Source organism: Lissotriton vulgaris, chromosome 7 (genome assembly GCF_964263255.1).
Source record: "Lissotriton vulgaris chromosome 7, aLisVul1.2, whole genome shotgun sequence".
NCBI lineage: Eukaryota > Metazoa > Chordata > Amphibia > Caudata > Salamandridae > Lissotriton > Lissotriton vulgaris.
Window position 1 is genome coordinate 846,058,054 of NC_141695.1, and position 18,034 is coordinate 846,076,087.

Sequence of the window (18,034 nt, forward strand, 5' to 3'; positions counted from 1 at the left end):
CGACTGAAAATTCTGTATGTGATGTAACCAATCAGGAGTATGTAGTTGTGGTAAAAGACAATGACACTATCAGTCGTACCTTTCTTGTTCCTGATCCTGAAGTTGATGCCACTATCGAAAATCACCATGTCCTACTACTGGTGGACACTGGTGCTCGCATCACAATTGTTTCCTATGAAAAATATTCTCATTTCTGGCAAGACAAATGTTTACTTCCCCCTGATGTTCTTTCTGTAGCATTTGAAGGAAGCAGAATCAACCTTTTAGGTCATTTCTGGGCTGAAATCTCCATCTTTGGCAAATCTATTAAAGGGAAGGTTTATGTTGCCAAACGAGGCATCAATGTTCTAGGTCTCATTCATCAGGCAGAATTTGGTGTTACCATTAAACCTGGTTTACCCAACCCTGTATTCATTGAAGGATGTAATCTTTCCTCTCCTTCATCTTCTACCCCTATATGCAACATTTTGAATGGCGAATTTTGGGAGCGCAAATATGAGAAAATCTTTGAAGATCGCCTGGGTAAGATCACCAATTTCCAACATTTCATCAAGGTAAAAGATGGTGTCTCCCCAGTTAAACACAAGCTTAGGAACGTTCCACTCAGTATTAGAGAAGATTTGTCCAAACACTTAAAATCATTATGCGAGCAAGAAATTATTGAAAAAGTAGAATCCACATTATGGCTTAGTCCCATTGTTCTTGCTAGAAAAAGGTCTGTGACCTTAGGATGTGTGTGGATCTACGCAGCCTCAATGAAGCTATCTGGGTCGATGGTTTTCCTCTTCCTCGCATTGAGGATTTGATAGCAAAAGTAGGCTCATCTACCTGGTTTTCCAAACTTGATCTAAAAGCGGCCTACCACCAAATTGAGTTACATCCCCTTTCCCGACATCTCACTGCCTTTGTAACTCCTGATGGGGTTTTCCAATTTCGTCGTCTTCCCTTTGGGTTGGCGTCTGCCGCCGCTGTTTTCCAGCGTATTATGTCAGAAATGTTTGAAGAACTCTCTAATGTTGTCGTTTTCCAGGATGACATTCTTATTTTCCCCCAAACCGAGCACGAGCACAACTTGGTCATTGACCAAGTTTTCAACATCCTGGAACGAAGAGGTGTAACTCTACAATAGAGCAAATGTGTATTTAAAACCAGAGTGGTAGAATACCTTGGTCACATCATTTCTGAGTGTGGCATTAAACCCAGGCCAGGTCTAGTCAAGAGTATTATTGAGGCTCCCGCCCCCTCTAACAAGGAACAACTCCTGTCCTTTCTCGGTCTTTGTGAGTTCTACTCCAAATTCATGAGAGATTACGCCAAGACCACTGAATGTTTTAGACTTTTACTAAAAAAGGGTGCCACCTTCAGCTGGTCTGATGAGTGTGAAAAAGGTTTCCAACTCATAAAAGAACACATCACTAAAGCTCCTGCTCTTCAACCTTTCAATGGGAATAGAGAAACTTTTGTCACTGTTGACGCCTGTGAATATGGCCTAGGGGCTGTTCTCTCTCAATTGGCCTATGGTAAAGAATTTACTGTGGGGTTTGCCTCCAGGACTCTCCGTCCTGTCGAAAGAAAATATTCGGTCATTGAAAAAGAACTGCTAGCCTGCGCTTGGAGCGTCGAAAAGTTTAAATCTTACTTATGGGGCAGACCATTTGTTCTTCAAACCGACCATCGACCTCTTGTTGACATTCTGTCAGGCAGAAACGTCAAGCGTACCACCGCACGTTTGGCTAGACTTTCTACTAAATTGTTAGAATTCAACTTCAAAGTTATCTACATTCCTGGGGGCAAAAACAAACGTGCTGACTGTCTCTCCAGGTTACCTATACAAGAACCTGATGAAAATGAGTGGGAAACAGAGATTGAAGAATGTTTTGTGGCCAACATTTCCCAAAATTCCATCTCTTTCGCTGAGTCTGATTGGGTTAAAGCTGTTGAGAATGATGCTGTACTTAGGGATGTTATTTTCTTCATACAGAAGGGTTGGCCCAAGGAAAAATCTCTTTCTCCCGAACTTCAGATATATTGGAAAATTAATTCAGAACTTTCCTTGGAAAATGGCAAAATTGTTAGGGGCGATAAATTTATTCCCCCTTTTGTTTACCGTGAAAAAATTATTGCTGATGCCCATTCTGGACATCTAGGTGCCACCATTACTAAGAGAAATGTCAGATCAAATTTCTGGTGGCCAAGAATGGACAATCAAATTGTGGATGCTGTCAAACTCTGCACACGCTGCAACACCAGCGATAAAGTTCTTATTTTGGAAGGTGTTTGTAATTCTGTTGTTCCTCCACCCGTTAGAGCTTGGCAAAAAATTGGTCTGGATTTTCTGGGTCCATTCCATGTTCTTCCCAATACCTCCAAATACTTCTTGGTCCTTGTTGATCATCTCTCTAGGTGGGTCGAGGTTGAACCTATCAATGTTCCCAATTCTAAGAGTGTTATTGATTGCTTGACCAGAATCTTCCTGAGGGAGGGTTGTCCGGAAGAAATTCTCACGGACAATGGGGTTCAATTTATTTCTAAGGAAATGGGTGTTTTCTTAAATAATTGTTGCATTAAACATACCAGAACTCCTTTGTACCATCCCCAGAGCAATGGCAAAACCGAGAGGTTCAATAGAGTTATTGTTGAATGTGTGCAGGCCGCCTTCAGATCCAATAGCTGTATTTTCCAAGCTGTGAAAGATCTTGTATGGTCTTATAGGATTTCTCCACATGTTGCCACAGGCTTTTCTCCTTTTGAACTGATGAGAGGAAGGAAAGCCTGTTCTCAAGCCTTTCCCTTTTGGATGGTCAAAAGTCTCCACAAGGGTTGTGATTTGGAAGTGGCGTGGGATTGTGCCAACAAAAAATCTTCCAGCTCACTGCCTTGCGAAGTGGAACGTGGTAAGAGGTCTTTTCACAGTATTCATGCTGGTGATTGGGTCAGGATTAAGAATCCTGTCACTGTTAAAAAGGGCTTTTCAAAGTTTCTTGATTCCCAACAAGTTGTGGAAGTTCGCAAGAATGCTGTCAAATGGCAATTGGTGGAGCACTTCTCGCGTTGCTAGAGATCCCTCTCGTGCTTCACATGCAACTGCTTCTACTCCCAATGTTCAAGTTGACAACGGTTTAAGGAAAAGCTCAAGGATGACTGTTAGACCCAACAAATTTCGTGATTATATCTGATTTACTTTTCATTGTAGTTTCATCTTGTTTTTTTTTTAGAAAGGGGGGAGGTGTGTGGTGATCTGTATTACGCAATGCCTGTCAGAACTTCATGATGTCACCTGTGGGTTTTCCATGTACTGAGCATTCCCCTCCAGTGTTCCCTGTTTGGCAGTTGCAGCTGCTCTGTCTCTCCTTCATGCTGGACGGCTCTCTTCTCCTGAATAAATCTCTAACTGCAGTTCCTGCCTCCGCCTCATCTTTACACATACAATATAAACAGCTGCCTACGAACAGACGGAGAAAAGCAGCCCTAAACAAGCATTGGCCGCGCGGCCGTGAAAGTGACGCGGCAGTGAAAGTGACATCTGCTGACAGTGAAAGATTGTTGGAACCTGGGAGGCCAAGCTGGACAAGGCTCCCGGAATAAACAAGCCCGGGAGTTGTGTGCGTGCGCTAAAAGAAATGTTTTTTAAAAGCATGCTACAGCCTGCAGTATAGAGAGGCGTGGGGGGGGGGGGGGTAGTGGAGGTCAGCAGAGTGACGCGATCTGTGGTGGGGGAGGGGGTGGGAATTGAAGCACATGCAAGCAAGGCGGAAAGAGGCCTGCAAGGCTTAATGAGCCTTGACAGATACCCACATGGCGGCTGCGCGTATGCACGCACGCGTGACTACAAGCTTGAGACCAGCAAAAGCCTCTGGTAGCACTTTCAAAAGCCACTCACTAAATTTATCGCAGAGCAACGCATGCGCTAGCTCAGCAAGACATATAAAAAGTCACAAGGAATAAAAAAAACCTCTAGACAGGCAAGATTGAATTATGAGTAAACAGGAGGTTGAAGACTTGAGTCAGTCATTTAAAACACCCTGAAGAGAGAACTGGGTCCAACAGGGGGCAGTATTCAGAAGAAGGAATTTCTGAGGGGAAAAAAGGGGAGGGGAAAAAAGAAAGAGAAATCACCAACTGCAGTGAAGATCTCACTGACAAAGATACAGGAGCACTGAGATGCACTGCACTGAAGGTTTCAGCTCTTTATAAAGAGCGATATAGGTTTTGGAAAGGCATGAAGACACCCCCCTGGTGCAATCAAGTCCCCACAGCATGAGTGAGGTAAGGGAACTGTAAAAGTAAACTGTATTACCCTCAGAGGTGAAGGAATGTACCGTACCTTTCCTAAGATGCCTCTGAAAGTAACCCTAACCGGACTAGCACCATACTCTGGAGAGATACACTGGCACAAAAACAGCAGCTAATCTCCTCTATGGCATCAAGGGCAGAGAGATTGGCGCTTGTGCAGCTCATGAAGAAACTCCATGCTACCTGGTTGCACCTTCCCCGGGAGATGCCAGCCACCAAAATGTAATTTCCTAGGGGTGTACACCGGCGGCCTAACCAAGCAGGTGCCACGCCTAAAAGGGAATTGCTTCTGTGCGGTTTAACCGGACCAATAGCTGCTATTTCTTTTAGGTACTCTGCATGTGTGCCCCATGAACTCTAAAGGGCATGTTGTACAAAGCACTGGGGGAAGCTGTTGCTGTTCTTATTGAGTTTGGAGTAGCATAAAGGGCTAGCTGCATACAACCACAGAAACATAAGCAGTGCATTGCATGGTTTGATATGTGGCAAGAGATTAACTTTTTGTGACAGGAGCTCCAACACCCCACACAGACTAGAATTTAAAGCCTTAGAAGAATTGAAGTACTGAAAACTGAACAGAATCCCTTGTGTGCTGGTACAAAATGGCTTCCGGTATCCGTGTCAATCTAATCCCCTGCTAGTACCTGTTCTTAGGTATCAGCATGAACTCTGTTTACACAAAATTAACACTCTTTATCTTAGCTGCCATGGACAGAATAGTTCCTTAAAAGTGGATTGACTGATCATTAGGTTGTGGCCTTGCATGAAACTGCAGCATCACAGATGAAATAAAGGTTCAACAAACAGTGCAAGTACAGGATAGTGCCAGGCCCAGTATTCTGTGAGTCTGAGATCCCATAAACTGCTCATAAGTTCCATCAGCCTGGCTTTGGGCCCCAGTTGTAGGTTTAAACATGTAAGTTAATAAGTGGGAAGAAAAATCTGTTGTTTGCAGCCGACAGGCCCATCAAACTATATGCAGAAACTAGAATTGCTATGCATAAAGTCTACTTCCCACGCAGGTCTTCAATATTTGACAGCAATGACTCCATGAAGACCACAATCATGATGGACCATTAGGCAAAAGTACTAGTAGCATTTCACCCCCACATTTCACCATTGAACCCTCCAAAGTGAAGTGTAGCTGGCAAAATTGCACAACTCTGAAGGAGGTGGCATGAAGAGGCTGATGCGGAGGTATATGTTCTTCACACTTGCAAACAAAACAGTGTTTTAAACGTCAAGGAGGTAGGTTCAAACTAGGCTCACTTACACCATCTGTTTACAATTGGCTACTACAGTGGCAGGTGAGTCAAGGATCAAGAAACCGCCAAAACACCTTTCAACTGCAACTTAAAAATATCCTAGGTTAAGTAATACAGGCCCGACAATCCTCCAAACTGCAGCAGTTTATATTGTTTAACTACTACATGCTATTGCAGAACATTCTATAGCTTGGCAGATCCCTGGAACACTCAAGAGCCACTGTGATGAATGTAAAGGAGGCATCTGTAGTAGTGAATATAAAAGAATCCCTAGATTGGGTCAAAAGACTAAGAAGATGTGGTAACTGGTCTTTTTAGGAAGAGACAAGCTCAATGGAGGAAAGCCTTGCATGCATTGCTCTTCATCTCTACATCCATAAAAAATTCTCATGGACTAAGACTCTCAGTAGCTCCTTCATTGGCTTACTGGGGAAAAGCAACTATCTCCACATACAAAAAATGGGATTATTCTCATCCAGTCTTCAGATTGAAACCTTGAACTATTTGAGCACATTTTCCCTCATAAAAAATGCTTAAACTAGGTGGAGGAAAAATACACCTTTTTACTAGATCTGCAGATCCAGTAACTTGAATCTACTCAACCCAACTGTAATGAACTTGACCCGTGAACCGGTTTCAAATTGTCTGGACATTTATTTTGCCTTATGGAGCCGCCTTTTTCTTTATTATCACATAAGAGAGCACCTTCAAATATGCAAGTTCACTATTTCTGCTGTACAAAAATGAACTCATTTTATTCACTAAATGTTTTCTCCACGTATAACAAGAATCTAGCCCATATATAGGGTATACATGATCCCTGGCTTGCCTCTTAGTTCATTAAAAGCATTGTCTTCTGGGCATGTACAGTAATAATTCCCAGTTCAGGTTTAAAAACTCACTTTTCATAAATATATTAGTGAAGCATGATGTGGTAGTGCACTGTGATTTACAGATAGCATATTTTGAATTGAAATGGCTACAAAACTTTTCCACTAACATGTAGTTTTACTGATAATAGCGCACAAAGAATGTTTGGAAATTGGGTTTCAGCAAAAAGATTACAATTTACAGCAAAAATATTACCTTAATGAACTGACATCCCTTAGTAATAACATCCTTCCACCTCCTGGGGACATGTCAGATGTACAAGATCTTACAAGCCACTACACCAGCTCCATGAAGAACAATTCTAGACTCAATTTAAAACATGGCACAATGGTAGCCTTTATACCGAATGACATAACCAGTGACTAGCGGAATGAAAGTGAAGATCTTCACCTTCCCTTAAATACCTCAAGCATTTCAGATCATTTAGGAACTCATATTACAAAAGTATTAGAAAATTGAAAGCAAATGTCTTCCGAAACCAACTAGATCAAGCAAGAAACAGACCAAAAAAGCTATTTGAGCTCATTAAACTTCAATCAACTGGCCTACCCAACCCTCCCCCAGCTGGATTCAGTCTGCTACCAAACTGCAAAGAATTTGCCACCTTCTTCCTTGAAAAGACAGAAAATATTCAATCTGATTTGCAGAGGGCTCGGGATCATCTCCCTCTCTCACCTCACTACAGCCCTTGCCGGATTGCTGTACCCTCATGTCTAACAGAGCACACCCTCAAAAACAACACTTTGTGGAACTCCTTCAGAACAATTGAGGAAAATACCATTCTCAAAATTCTAGCAGATCTGACACCCTCAAACCACAACAATGAGCCGTTTCTATCCTCGCCCCCAACTTCCTCAATGAGATCAAACCTCCGATACTCCCAATTTGGACCAAGATAGTTAATGCCTCTCTACTTCAAAGGCTGATCACACGGACCTAAACTTCTGACCTATGTCAAACATTCCAACTCTTGCGAAGCTCCTTGAAAAATGTGCACGCGTCCAACTCTGTCACCAAATAGATCCATTCAGTCTTCTTGACCAATTCCAATCCGGCTTCCGCCCAGGGCACAGCACCAAACCAGTACTTAAACATATAGTGGATAATGCACAAAAAATGTTGGATCAAAACAAATCACGCCTCTTTATCCTCCTTGAATTATCTTCAGCTTTCAATATGGTTAAGCATGACTACATACTAGACATATTGGAACATAGGATGGTACTCTCTGGGACTGTCAAACTGGTTCACCTAGTTTCTCCAAAACAGAACTAAACAAAATCAAGGTTAATCAGTCTCTAAACCAGAGCTTCTCAGCTTAGGAGTCCCACTAGGGTTCTCCCTCTCACCCACTCTTTAACCTGTTCATGGAGCCGCCAATGTTAATTCTGAGCTCATTGAACATGCACTATCACATGTATGCCGATGACATCCAATCATACCTACCCTCCGCCTGTGAACACATCAAAGCCCTAAACTTAACCTTACAAAAACCCTAAAACTGAGTGACAAGCAATCAAATTAAACTAAACCCTCTCAAAACTGAATTCCTCCTAACTGCCGCCACCTAAAAAATCACCTGTGTTAAAGAATAGATAAAGCAACTAGTAGCCTTCAACTGTCTGCCTCAGGTCATTGATTCAGCGAGATGACTAGGAATAACAACAAGAACATTAGCCTGCAGAAGCACATTAGTGCTGCCACCAAAGGAGCCAACCTCCAAATGAATATCTTAAGAAAACTAGTACCCTTCCTACCCCTCCTAGACTTAAACTCCGCCGTCTAAGACCTAGTGATTCCAAGGCTGGACAATGGAAGGACACCCCTCGGCAGCTTGACCAAATCCGCACTGGCTCCCTTAAGGACCACCCTCAACTCTAAGGCAAGGATCATCACTGGATTGAAAAGAAACAACTACATCACCCTGATTTGAAATCCCTCAACTGGCTCCCCTACGAAGCAAGAATTAATCTGAAAATTCCATTCATGACCCACAAAGCCCTACACTTCAATACCCCACTTTATATGGCTCACAAACTTGAACTCTCAGGGAGCTCCAGACCTTCTAGGAGCTCCAGCACTTTACTGCTGAAACTACATAGATTCTCTAAATAGAAAACCTACAAGAGAGCCTTTCTGGCATCGCCCTGAGAATTTGGAACTCCCTCCCCCTTGAAACTAGAATGAATCACTCAATGGCATCTTCCAAGAAAGAAAATATACTACAACTCATGAACACATTTCTGCCCTAGTTCCTTGGACATCTTCTCTCTGAGCTTACCTGGACTCGTCATTTGTATTAGGAAATGTTAAAACAAAGGAGAAAGTAAATACCATGTATGCAGCTAAATTAAATCGACCTGTCATGGTGTGTTTATCATTTAACACTGCTCACCGGAACGAGTGAAGAAATGAAAAATAATAGGGAGACAATGCAGGTCACCGGTATGTACCACCAGAAGAGTCCAATTAGAAGAACAAGATATACTTTATCTCCCTTGTGTGCGGATATGTCATATGGAAGCAAATACACCAAAAGGGCAGAATCTAAAAACAAGGAGCAGAAGTGGTTATGCTCACTGACACCGAGACTGCTGTTAGTATGCCAAACAATTCAAAGAACCTCTACCACAGTCCAAACCGTGAAACCACATATTTGCTTTTAGAGAACTAACTCTTTCACTGAAGGATGAGTTAATGGAAGAAGTTACATATAACTAACCCAGCACCTGCACCCTCAGTTGAGTGCAGCAAAAAAACTTCAACTGACACAGTTTGCACTCAGTGTTGGCATCCTGTGCTGTGACTGATGCATTGGTCATGTTTCAGGCACTGCTTATGGGGTATGAGCTGTAAGAAAAACAAGTAAACACAAAAGGACTAATATCAGGTAGAGTTTGAGAGAGAGAACATGTTTTAATGCTATTGACAAATAAACATGGTGTCAAACACAACTCTCTGCAGCGCAGGATACATCTGCCCATTGTATTACCAGATCTGCTGTTTCACCACAGTAGTGGTCAGCTGAAAACAGTCTGGTCAGGTTGAGATCTGTGTGGCCATGGACCTTTCCAGCTGGTTCATTAAGCGAGACAGAGGCTCGACCCAACCACTAATGACTTTGGTGTAGACTTCAGGAGAGCCAGGTGGTTCTCCAAACTCCAACAGATAACTACCTAGGATCAACCACATTTATGTGAAGAGTACTGGTACAGGACTACTTTCTATGTCCATGCAGATCACCAGAAGGTGCAGGACAATATATCAGCATTAGCTTTGCAGAACCCAACTGAACTTTGCAGTTTGCTTGTAATGGTCTCATATTATGAATAGTTACTTTTGAACCTGGCCATCAATAATGAATCAATTGATCTAATGAAGGACATTGAACTCTTGCTACATATAAACTTCTGTGAGTTGTCCTGCTGCAGAGGGGGAAAATAAGGAAACCCAAAGGTTCGTGGCTAATTTTGGTCAGACTCACCCCACTGCGTGGCAAGAAAGGGTATGTTTAGAGCTGTAGGTAAGCAACTTTTTCAATCAATCACTTTGAAGGCGCAGCTACTCACCAGTGAGGGCCTCAAGGCACGGGATAGAGGGAGGGGGGGAAGCTGCTGGTCCCTCTGGGTGTAGGATCATTCGAAGAGCCAAGTCTTGGGGCCCTTCTTGAACTGGGTCTTGTGGATTCTAGGGAAGGAGGCTAAGGCGAGTTGGGCGGAGCGGAGTTGTCTGGCAGGCCTGTGGAATGCAAGACAGAGGTTCAAATAAGCTTATCCTTCGTAATGGAGAGCTCTGTAGGCATCTGTTAGGAGCTGGATGGCGAATCTCTTGTTGACTGGGAGCCCGTGAAGTTGTCAGAGGTTTTGCACGATGCGGCTGCAATGGGTGGGTGTGGGGGGAGGGGGGGGGGGTATTAAGGACCAGTCTGGCTGCAGCGCTTTGGACGAACTGTAGCTCATTGAGCTATTTCTGGGTGACGCCGACGCAGATTGCATTGCCGTAGTAGAGTCTGCTGGTGATGAGTGTGTGAGTGACAGTCTTTCTGGATTCTGTAGGGATCCATCTGAATGTCTTTCGGAGCAGGCAGAGTGTGTGGAAGCAGGCTGAGGAAACTGCGTTGATTTGGCAGTTCATTGTGAGCGAAGAGTCCAGTATGATGCCATAGTTGCATGAATGGTCAGTCAGGGTGTGGGGGGATCCCAGAATGGCTGATCACCTGGAATCGTCCTAGGCTGACAAGGTGGGTCCCAGGATAAGTACTTCAGTCTTGCAAAGAACTTGGTAGTATTTTTTCCATGCTCATGGTAAAAGAAAATTTATATATCGTGATCACAAAATGGTGCTTATTAATTGACAAAGGCTGGTGTTCAACCGAAACGCGTCCGGTCTGTCTGGTGGGACCCAATGGATTACAGACCTAACCGCCCTTTGTGGATAGTAGAATAAATATATATATTTCAAACACACACACACACACACACACACATACATACAAGCTGTCTACAATCCAAATAAGGGTTCTTCAAGTGCAGGTCCTGTAAAGTGTGCTCTCACAGAATAAATCAAAATTCATACAAAACACCATTCAGCAACAGGGAGTATAAGATACAAAGATTCCTCACATGTAAAAAGGAGATTGCCGTCTATGTACTGGTATGCCCATATGGTCTCCCGTACATAGGCAGCAACAAGTTGCAAGTCCACAGGCGCATCTTACAACATCTACGAGCCATCAGTCAGCTTGACAATACCTATCCGTGGTACATCATTTCTGAGAGGCTCATGATTCTAAAAACACTGATCTCAAATATTATGTTATTGACAGTGTACCACCAAGTAGACAAGGTGGTGACAGAGAATCGAAATTACGAAGATTAGAAACAAGATACATTTTACAATTAGATTCCAAATCACCAGGAGGTGTCAACGCCACAGAAGAGATGTATACTTGTCTATGTTAAATCAGAGCGCCAACTAACTAATTTGACTTTTAATTGATTTGTTTGTAATTTGTTATAGATGTGTTTGCAACTAGGGACCCCAGAGGAATTACAGATGACTATTGGAAAATTAAAAGATAGCGGTCAATAGCATACAGCACGTACTGTTGCCAATAATCTAAAGTTTTTGTAAATAGGGCTTAACATCAATAATTTTTAGTAAAAATTATGTAGACTGTAGATAATTTTAAATTACTTTTGTATCTATTTTACACATGTATTTTACATTTATGTAATATTTGTGAGTGTATTTAATATGTATATTTATATATTTATTAGTTGTACCAGTACACAACAAAATCTAGCCAATTTGCACATCGGTCCTTTTTTTTTTTTTAAATTGAGCCTGAATGGGATTCCAAACAAACACAACTTAAAACTTATTACAGTAAACAACATTCAATAAGACAATAAAATGTAGTTGCGCACCCTCAGACAGTAGCCATTATAAGATCTGACTACACCAATAATATACACTTTGCTCCGGAATACCTCAAGAAATAGACCAGAAATAAGTACAATATCGACATGGAGTCTAATGATTTTAAACACCTTCATGCACTTTCTTAGTTGCACATGCACTTTAAGTCAACATAGACTAAAGATAACAGATTCATTCATCTCCCCTAATCATTAGGACTAAAATCACAGATGCATTGGAGCTATTTAAATAGTATTTAACAAAACAGATCAACACAAAGACGCATTTAAGCAGGGATACATTGATCAAGTTAAACCTCAGTATCGGGATTTAAACCTCAATTATTAGTTTAAAAAAATGTATTTTACAAAAATGATATTAATAGCGTGAGCTATGCTTGCATGTTTATCTAATGAATTGTTGTAGGAAAATGGAGACAAAGTATATATTTCGTCTAGGTCTATGGTTTTATTTACCACGTGGTTTAAGTTTTTTTACGCACCTGTCACTTTAAATTTGCTCCACAATGATTCTCACTGTGTCATGTGATCAAGGATCGGAGGAACCGAAACGTTATGGCGGCTACGCAATAATAAAATAATTAACTGATATCCTGGGTCGGTGTTTGGGAAGAATCTGGCAGTACGTGGATGTGGATATGATAGACAGACAGACAGATCGATATCCACGTACATCCGGATTCTTCCCAAACACTGACCCAGGATATCAGTTGAAGAATATATATATATATATATATATATATATATATATATATATATATATATATATCTCGTTTCGGCTCCTCTGAGCCTTAATCACATGACAATGTGGTTCTGGCTTTCTACAGTTTTTAAAGTGACTGTGCAAGTTTCAAAGTGCATCACATGACGGGTCCCGCCATAGACAGATAAAATATAGACAGTAAATGTGCTTATTTGTTATTACAACCGCCCATTGCTTACTGAAATTGTCAACAGCTTGATATCAAAATTAATCAACTCTTTTTGGCCTAGTTTATAAGCATGTGCAACTTTCTGCAGATAAATAAATAGGTAGGGTATGTACAATAATAGTGTAAATAGTGTGTCACAATAAAACAATTATAAAACTATGTGTATAAAACATGTCTTAAAAGTATATTGCTGTTTGTGCAAAAAATGCAATTGTGCAAATCAGGCATATACATTTATGAAGGGTGACTATATCCTATAATCTGCTAATAGGAGCATGGTCCCCTGACTTTTTATTTGGGCCCTCAGTTGCCGGGGTACCATAAGTCCTCTATTAGGTGTGTGTTACTGCTTACTGCTAAACTGATCTGTTTGGCCTCTTGCTGAATACAATGTTGTCATATTTGACTAACAATTCTACTGTGATCTAAAATTATCTGTACATTCGTAATGAATCTGGCGGGACCGTGCTTCGAAGTGACCTGTCCAGCCGGACAGGTCAAACCTGTTTCACATAAAATAGTTCTGCTGTATTTGACCATCCCTCATCGTCCAGTGAGGAATATATGTAAGCCCTGGGTCACAGAATTTTATAGTTATACCCATATATGATGGCATTGTTGTTTGCATACACAGGGTGCTTAATTATGGGCTAAATCCCAAGTTTTGGTAATGTGATAGACATGAACAGTCAATATACAATAACTTCTGGTCAACAGATGGGGAAGAGAGATACACACTAATAATCATCATGTCTCCCTGAGACGAATACAAACTGAAGTACATCTCATGTAACACGTCTACTGTATCGGTCTTGTGAATGTGAAAAGAGTGCCTAAAAGTGCAAAGTGTCAAAATTGTAAAAAGTCTTCTAACATCCGTTAGATTGTAATCGTGTTTAGATACCCTGTAGGTTTTTGTACCTAGGACCCTTTCCTGTATTAGGACAGAATGTAATTCATAGTGCAGATTCTATGGGTATCATTACACCCCTGTTTTAAATCCTGATCAGCACCTGTGAACTGAAACACATGAGGGTTTTCTCTACTTGTCATGGGATCGTGTTAACAGTATACATTGGCAAAGCGTGTTACTGTCATACTGTAACTCACTTCTTGGATAAGGTGCTCCTCTTTGGGCACTACTTCTGGTCTTATAATTTCTCACCTAATTGGGGGAACAGACTGATGTAACACCATGTGGCTCACTGCAAACTAATAGCTTCATAGATAAAACCGTATAACGATATAAATAAAGTAAAGAGTAAAACCAGTTCTCTAAAATTTATATTGCAGAAATAACAGATATTATAATTATGACTGCTTATAGTTCATCCAACAGAACATAAAGTTGCTCTCTATTCCCTACTATATATATCATATAGATCATTATGCTAGACATGTATGGGAATATTCTGTGATGTTGAGTCCTCGGGGCTTTTGGAGTCCAGCTGGAAAATATCCCTTCTACTGGCACTGACTGCATCTATCACAAAGTATTTTAAACCTGAATTATCACTGCAGTGCCTTTCTTTAAAATGCCTTGCCACAGGATAGGTGTTGTCATGGTTGGCTATGGCCCGGAAATGTTGTAAAATACGTTTATGTACTGCTAATTTAGTACTGCCCACGTATTTTAATCCACACGGGCAAATAAGAACGTACACAGTGAATTCGGTTTTGCATGTGAGCACTTTGTTAATCTGGTGGTCCTTCTCACTGAATGCATGCTTATAAGTTTTAGCATTGATGCCATGAATTAAGGATTTACATGTCTTCCATTTGTAAAACCCACTGTTTGTATGAAGCCAGGAAGTTTTTTCAATGACTTCGGGACTTGTGTTCACGAAGCAGTCTTTCATGGATGGTGCACTGCTGTAGGTTAACGATGCTTTGAGGGGTAATGTAGGACCTTATCACAGGGTCATTTAAGACTATCGACCAATTGCAATTAATGATTCTGTAGATGTCGGAGTGTTGTTTGTTATAGCCGATTACAAATCTAAAAGGGCCTGGTTGTGTCTTAGCTGAGTTAGTCACGACCATCATATTATCACTGACCCTCTCTTCATCTTGACAGTATGTGCTGAGGAGTTCAAACATAGTAGCATCATATGTACTCTACAAATAGAAAATTGTTCACAATGATGCTTTGTACTTTACCATTGTCTGTTCACTGAGATACTAGCACAGACCGCCTTTGTTGCGTCAAGTTTACCCCCCTGTTTTGTCTTGTCCCCTGTGGGTTACTGGTTGTACCCACCTTGTAAAAAATCCTTTTATGTTTTCCATATCTCTTAAAATAAAAACCTGTACTGCTGGACAAAGGTCATACTGACTATTGAGTGTATGTCCATCAATTCTGCCTAATCCCTGTACTAGGGTACGGTGGCAGACAGTGTCGAAGGCCGCGGAGAGGTCTAGGAGGATGAGGGCCGCTGTTTCTCCGTTGTCGAGCAGAGCTCGGATGTCATCGGTGGCTGCGATCAGGGCGGTCTCGGTGCTGTGGTTGGCCCGGAAGCCAGACTGCGAGGGGTCGAGGGATCCGTTCGTCTCGAGGAAGGCGGCCAGCTGCTTGTTGACGGTCTTCTCAATGACTTTTGCAGGAAACGGGAGCAGCGAGATGGGGCGATAGTTCTTGAGGTCGGTGGGGTCGGCTGATGGCTTCTTGAGTAGGGTGCTGAGTTTGGCGTGCTTCCAGCTCTCCGGGAAGGTCGCGGTGTCGAAGGAGGTGTTGATGATGTCCCGCAGGTGGGGTGCGATGACAGCGTCGGCCTTGTTGAAGACGTGGTGAGGGCAGGGGTCGGTCGGAGATCCGGAGTGGATGGAGTTCATCGTGCGGACGGTGTCTTCGGTGCTGATCGGAGTCCAGGCGCGGAGGGTGGTGGTGGGGGGCGGTGGTTCGGTCGTGGCATGCGTCGGTTGAGTGCTGAAGCTGTTGTGTATGTCCGCGATCTTGTTGTGGAAGTAGGAGGCGAGGGAGTTGCAGAGGTCTTGCGAAGGGGTGATGTCGTTGTTTCCGGCGTTGGGGTTGGAGAGCTCTTTGACGATGTTGAAGAGTTCCTTGCTGTTGTGTGCGTTGTTGTCCAGTCGTTCCTTGAATGCGGTTTTCTTGGTGGCGTGGATGAGTTGGTGGTGCTTTCGGGTGGCGAGCTTGAGGGCAGCCATGTTGTCCGGAGTTGGGTCTCTGCGCCAGGTTCTCTCGAGGGCTCGGCAGTTCTTCTTGGAGCTCTTGAGTTAGTCGGTGAACCATGGGGCTTTCTTGATGCCGGGTCTGCTAGGCAGGGTCCTCAGGGGGGCGAGGTCGTCTGCGCAGTCGCTGCTCCACTTCGTGAGGTTGGTGACCGCCTGGCTTGGGTTTGTTGTGCTGGTAGGAGGGTTCATGCTCAGGGAGGTCGCGAGCTGGCCGGCTGTGATCTTGTTCCAGCTTCTGCGTGCAACCTGTTGCTGGTGGATCGTGGTCCTTCTGAAGCTGAAGTAGACGCAGCTGCGGTCCGTCCAGTGGAGTCCGGTGGCGTGGCTGAAGGCGATGTCCTTGCTGGATGAGAAGACGGGGTCGAGTGTGTGTCCGGCGTAGTGGGTGGGGGTGGTGACCAGCTGCTTGAGTCCCAGGTTTGCGAGGTTGTCCAGCAGGGTGGTGGTGTTGCGGTCGTTGTTGTTCTCCAGGTGGAAGTTGAGGTCCCCGAGGAGGATGTAGTCAGCGGAGCAGAGGGCGTGCGGGCTGATGAAGTCGGCGATGTCTTCGCTGAATTGTGTGCGTGGTCCCGGGGGTCTGTAGATGAGGGTGCCTCTGAGGGTGGTCTTGGGGTTGATGTGATTTAAGACAAGTCTCGAGGTGGGTTGTGCACGTCCTGAATCTATATTTAACGCAGTTGTTAAATCTTACTGTTGCCTCAGGGCACACCTGTGTAAAAGAAAGAAGCATTGGCATAGCCAATAGGTCTCACCTTTGGGACCTTATAAGTATTTAGCAATGCAGCACAATATCCTTGTAGCAACAACAACTGTTGCATGGCTAAACACTTATAAGGTCTCAAAGGCGAGACCTATTGGCTATGCCACGGCTTGTTATAATTAAGCTAGGGTGAACAGGTGTCCCCTGGCAGATTTCATGGAACGTTGGCTTATGTCCCGATTTATATAGGGTTGCCTGAAAATAGTGAGGGGTGTCTTTTTATGAATTTCTAAAGCAGGGGTAGTTAGCAGCAGTTTAATTAACAGGCATGATATTGGCTTCATGAATTGCATGCATTGCAATTTTGACCATGAATTGCATTTTGTTTATGTTTCGGTGCCTCTTCTGTAATTCTATGCTGATGAGCGCTGTGGTTCTGTGCTCGTGGATCAAGTAAAATTGTAGTCCTTTTGTCATTTATATGAAATGTACGGTTTTTGTCTTTAAAATGTTGGTCACCCTAAATTAAGCATGTCATGTTCCTGTTTGTTGTGTCTACCGCAGCTGAGTCTTTGTGAAAACCTCGAATGTTGACTGTGAGGAAACGACAGTTGGAGTCGGTAAAAAAAGGGTGAAGATGTTTTTTACAATGCCGCGGGGCTGAAATAGAGGAGTACTTTACTACTACAACAACTTCCATGAATTTGTGCTACTTCTTGTTTTAAAACGTTTTCATGATTGTTTTACCTCCTTGCACATTATTTGCCTCTGGTATGCGATCACCCTACTCACCTCTCTCTCTTCATGGCTCAGCTCTTTCTCCAGATCGTACAGCGTTTCCTCTTCAGGCTCCTGACTGCATTCATGGAAGATCTCCGGTTCTTCGTCTTCTTCTCCGGGGTCAGGCTGCCCCTCAGACGTCGGAGGTGTCCTTCTGTCTCCAACTTCTGGCGGCGCTTGCTCCTCAGACGCCGGTGTTTTCTCACCTACAGTGCCTTCCATTCTAGAGCAGACAGTCTCGCCTAAGTGCAGAGCGAAGGCGCATGCGCAGTGCAGGCTGGGTCATTAGATGACAAACGCAGTCGCTGACACGGAAATAGAAGACAGGCGTCAAAGCGAAGACTAGACTGAAGGCGAATCACCTGGTGCTAGGCCAAAGAAAAATAATTATGTGCGGTTAGTTTGTAGGCACTGTAACGGTGACCTGCTAAAGACATAGAAAGAAGATACATGTGCAGATAAAAAGCATTCATGCCTCCTCGCTGTGGCTTCCTCGATCGTGAACATAGAGAAGAGACTAGCAGACCAGGCGATTCAACG

At 43.1% G+C, this 18,034-nt stretch overlaps 1 protein-coding gene across 1 annotated transcript in view; it reads right to left on the reverse strand.

Annotated features, from left to right (window-relative positions):
- Positions 1 to 17,999, reverse strand: part of TTC1 (tetratricopeptide repeat domain 1) — a 70,904-nt gene extending 52,905 nt beyond the window's left edge. Inside the window, exon 1 of the mRNA XM_086931207.1 lies at positions 17,507 to 17,999. Coding sequence (XP_086787333.1) covers positions 17,507 to 17,716 — 210 coding nt within the window. The 5' untranslated portion in view covers positions 17,717 to 17,999. The remainder of the gene's footprint in view (positions 1 to 17,506) is intronic.
- Positions 18,000 to 18,034: the final 35 nt, after the last annotated feature.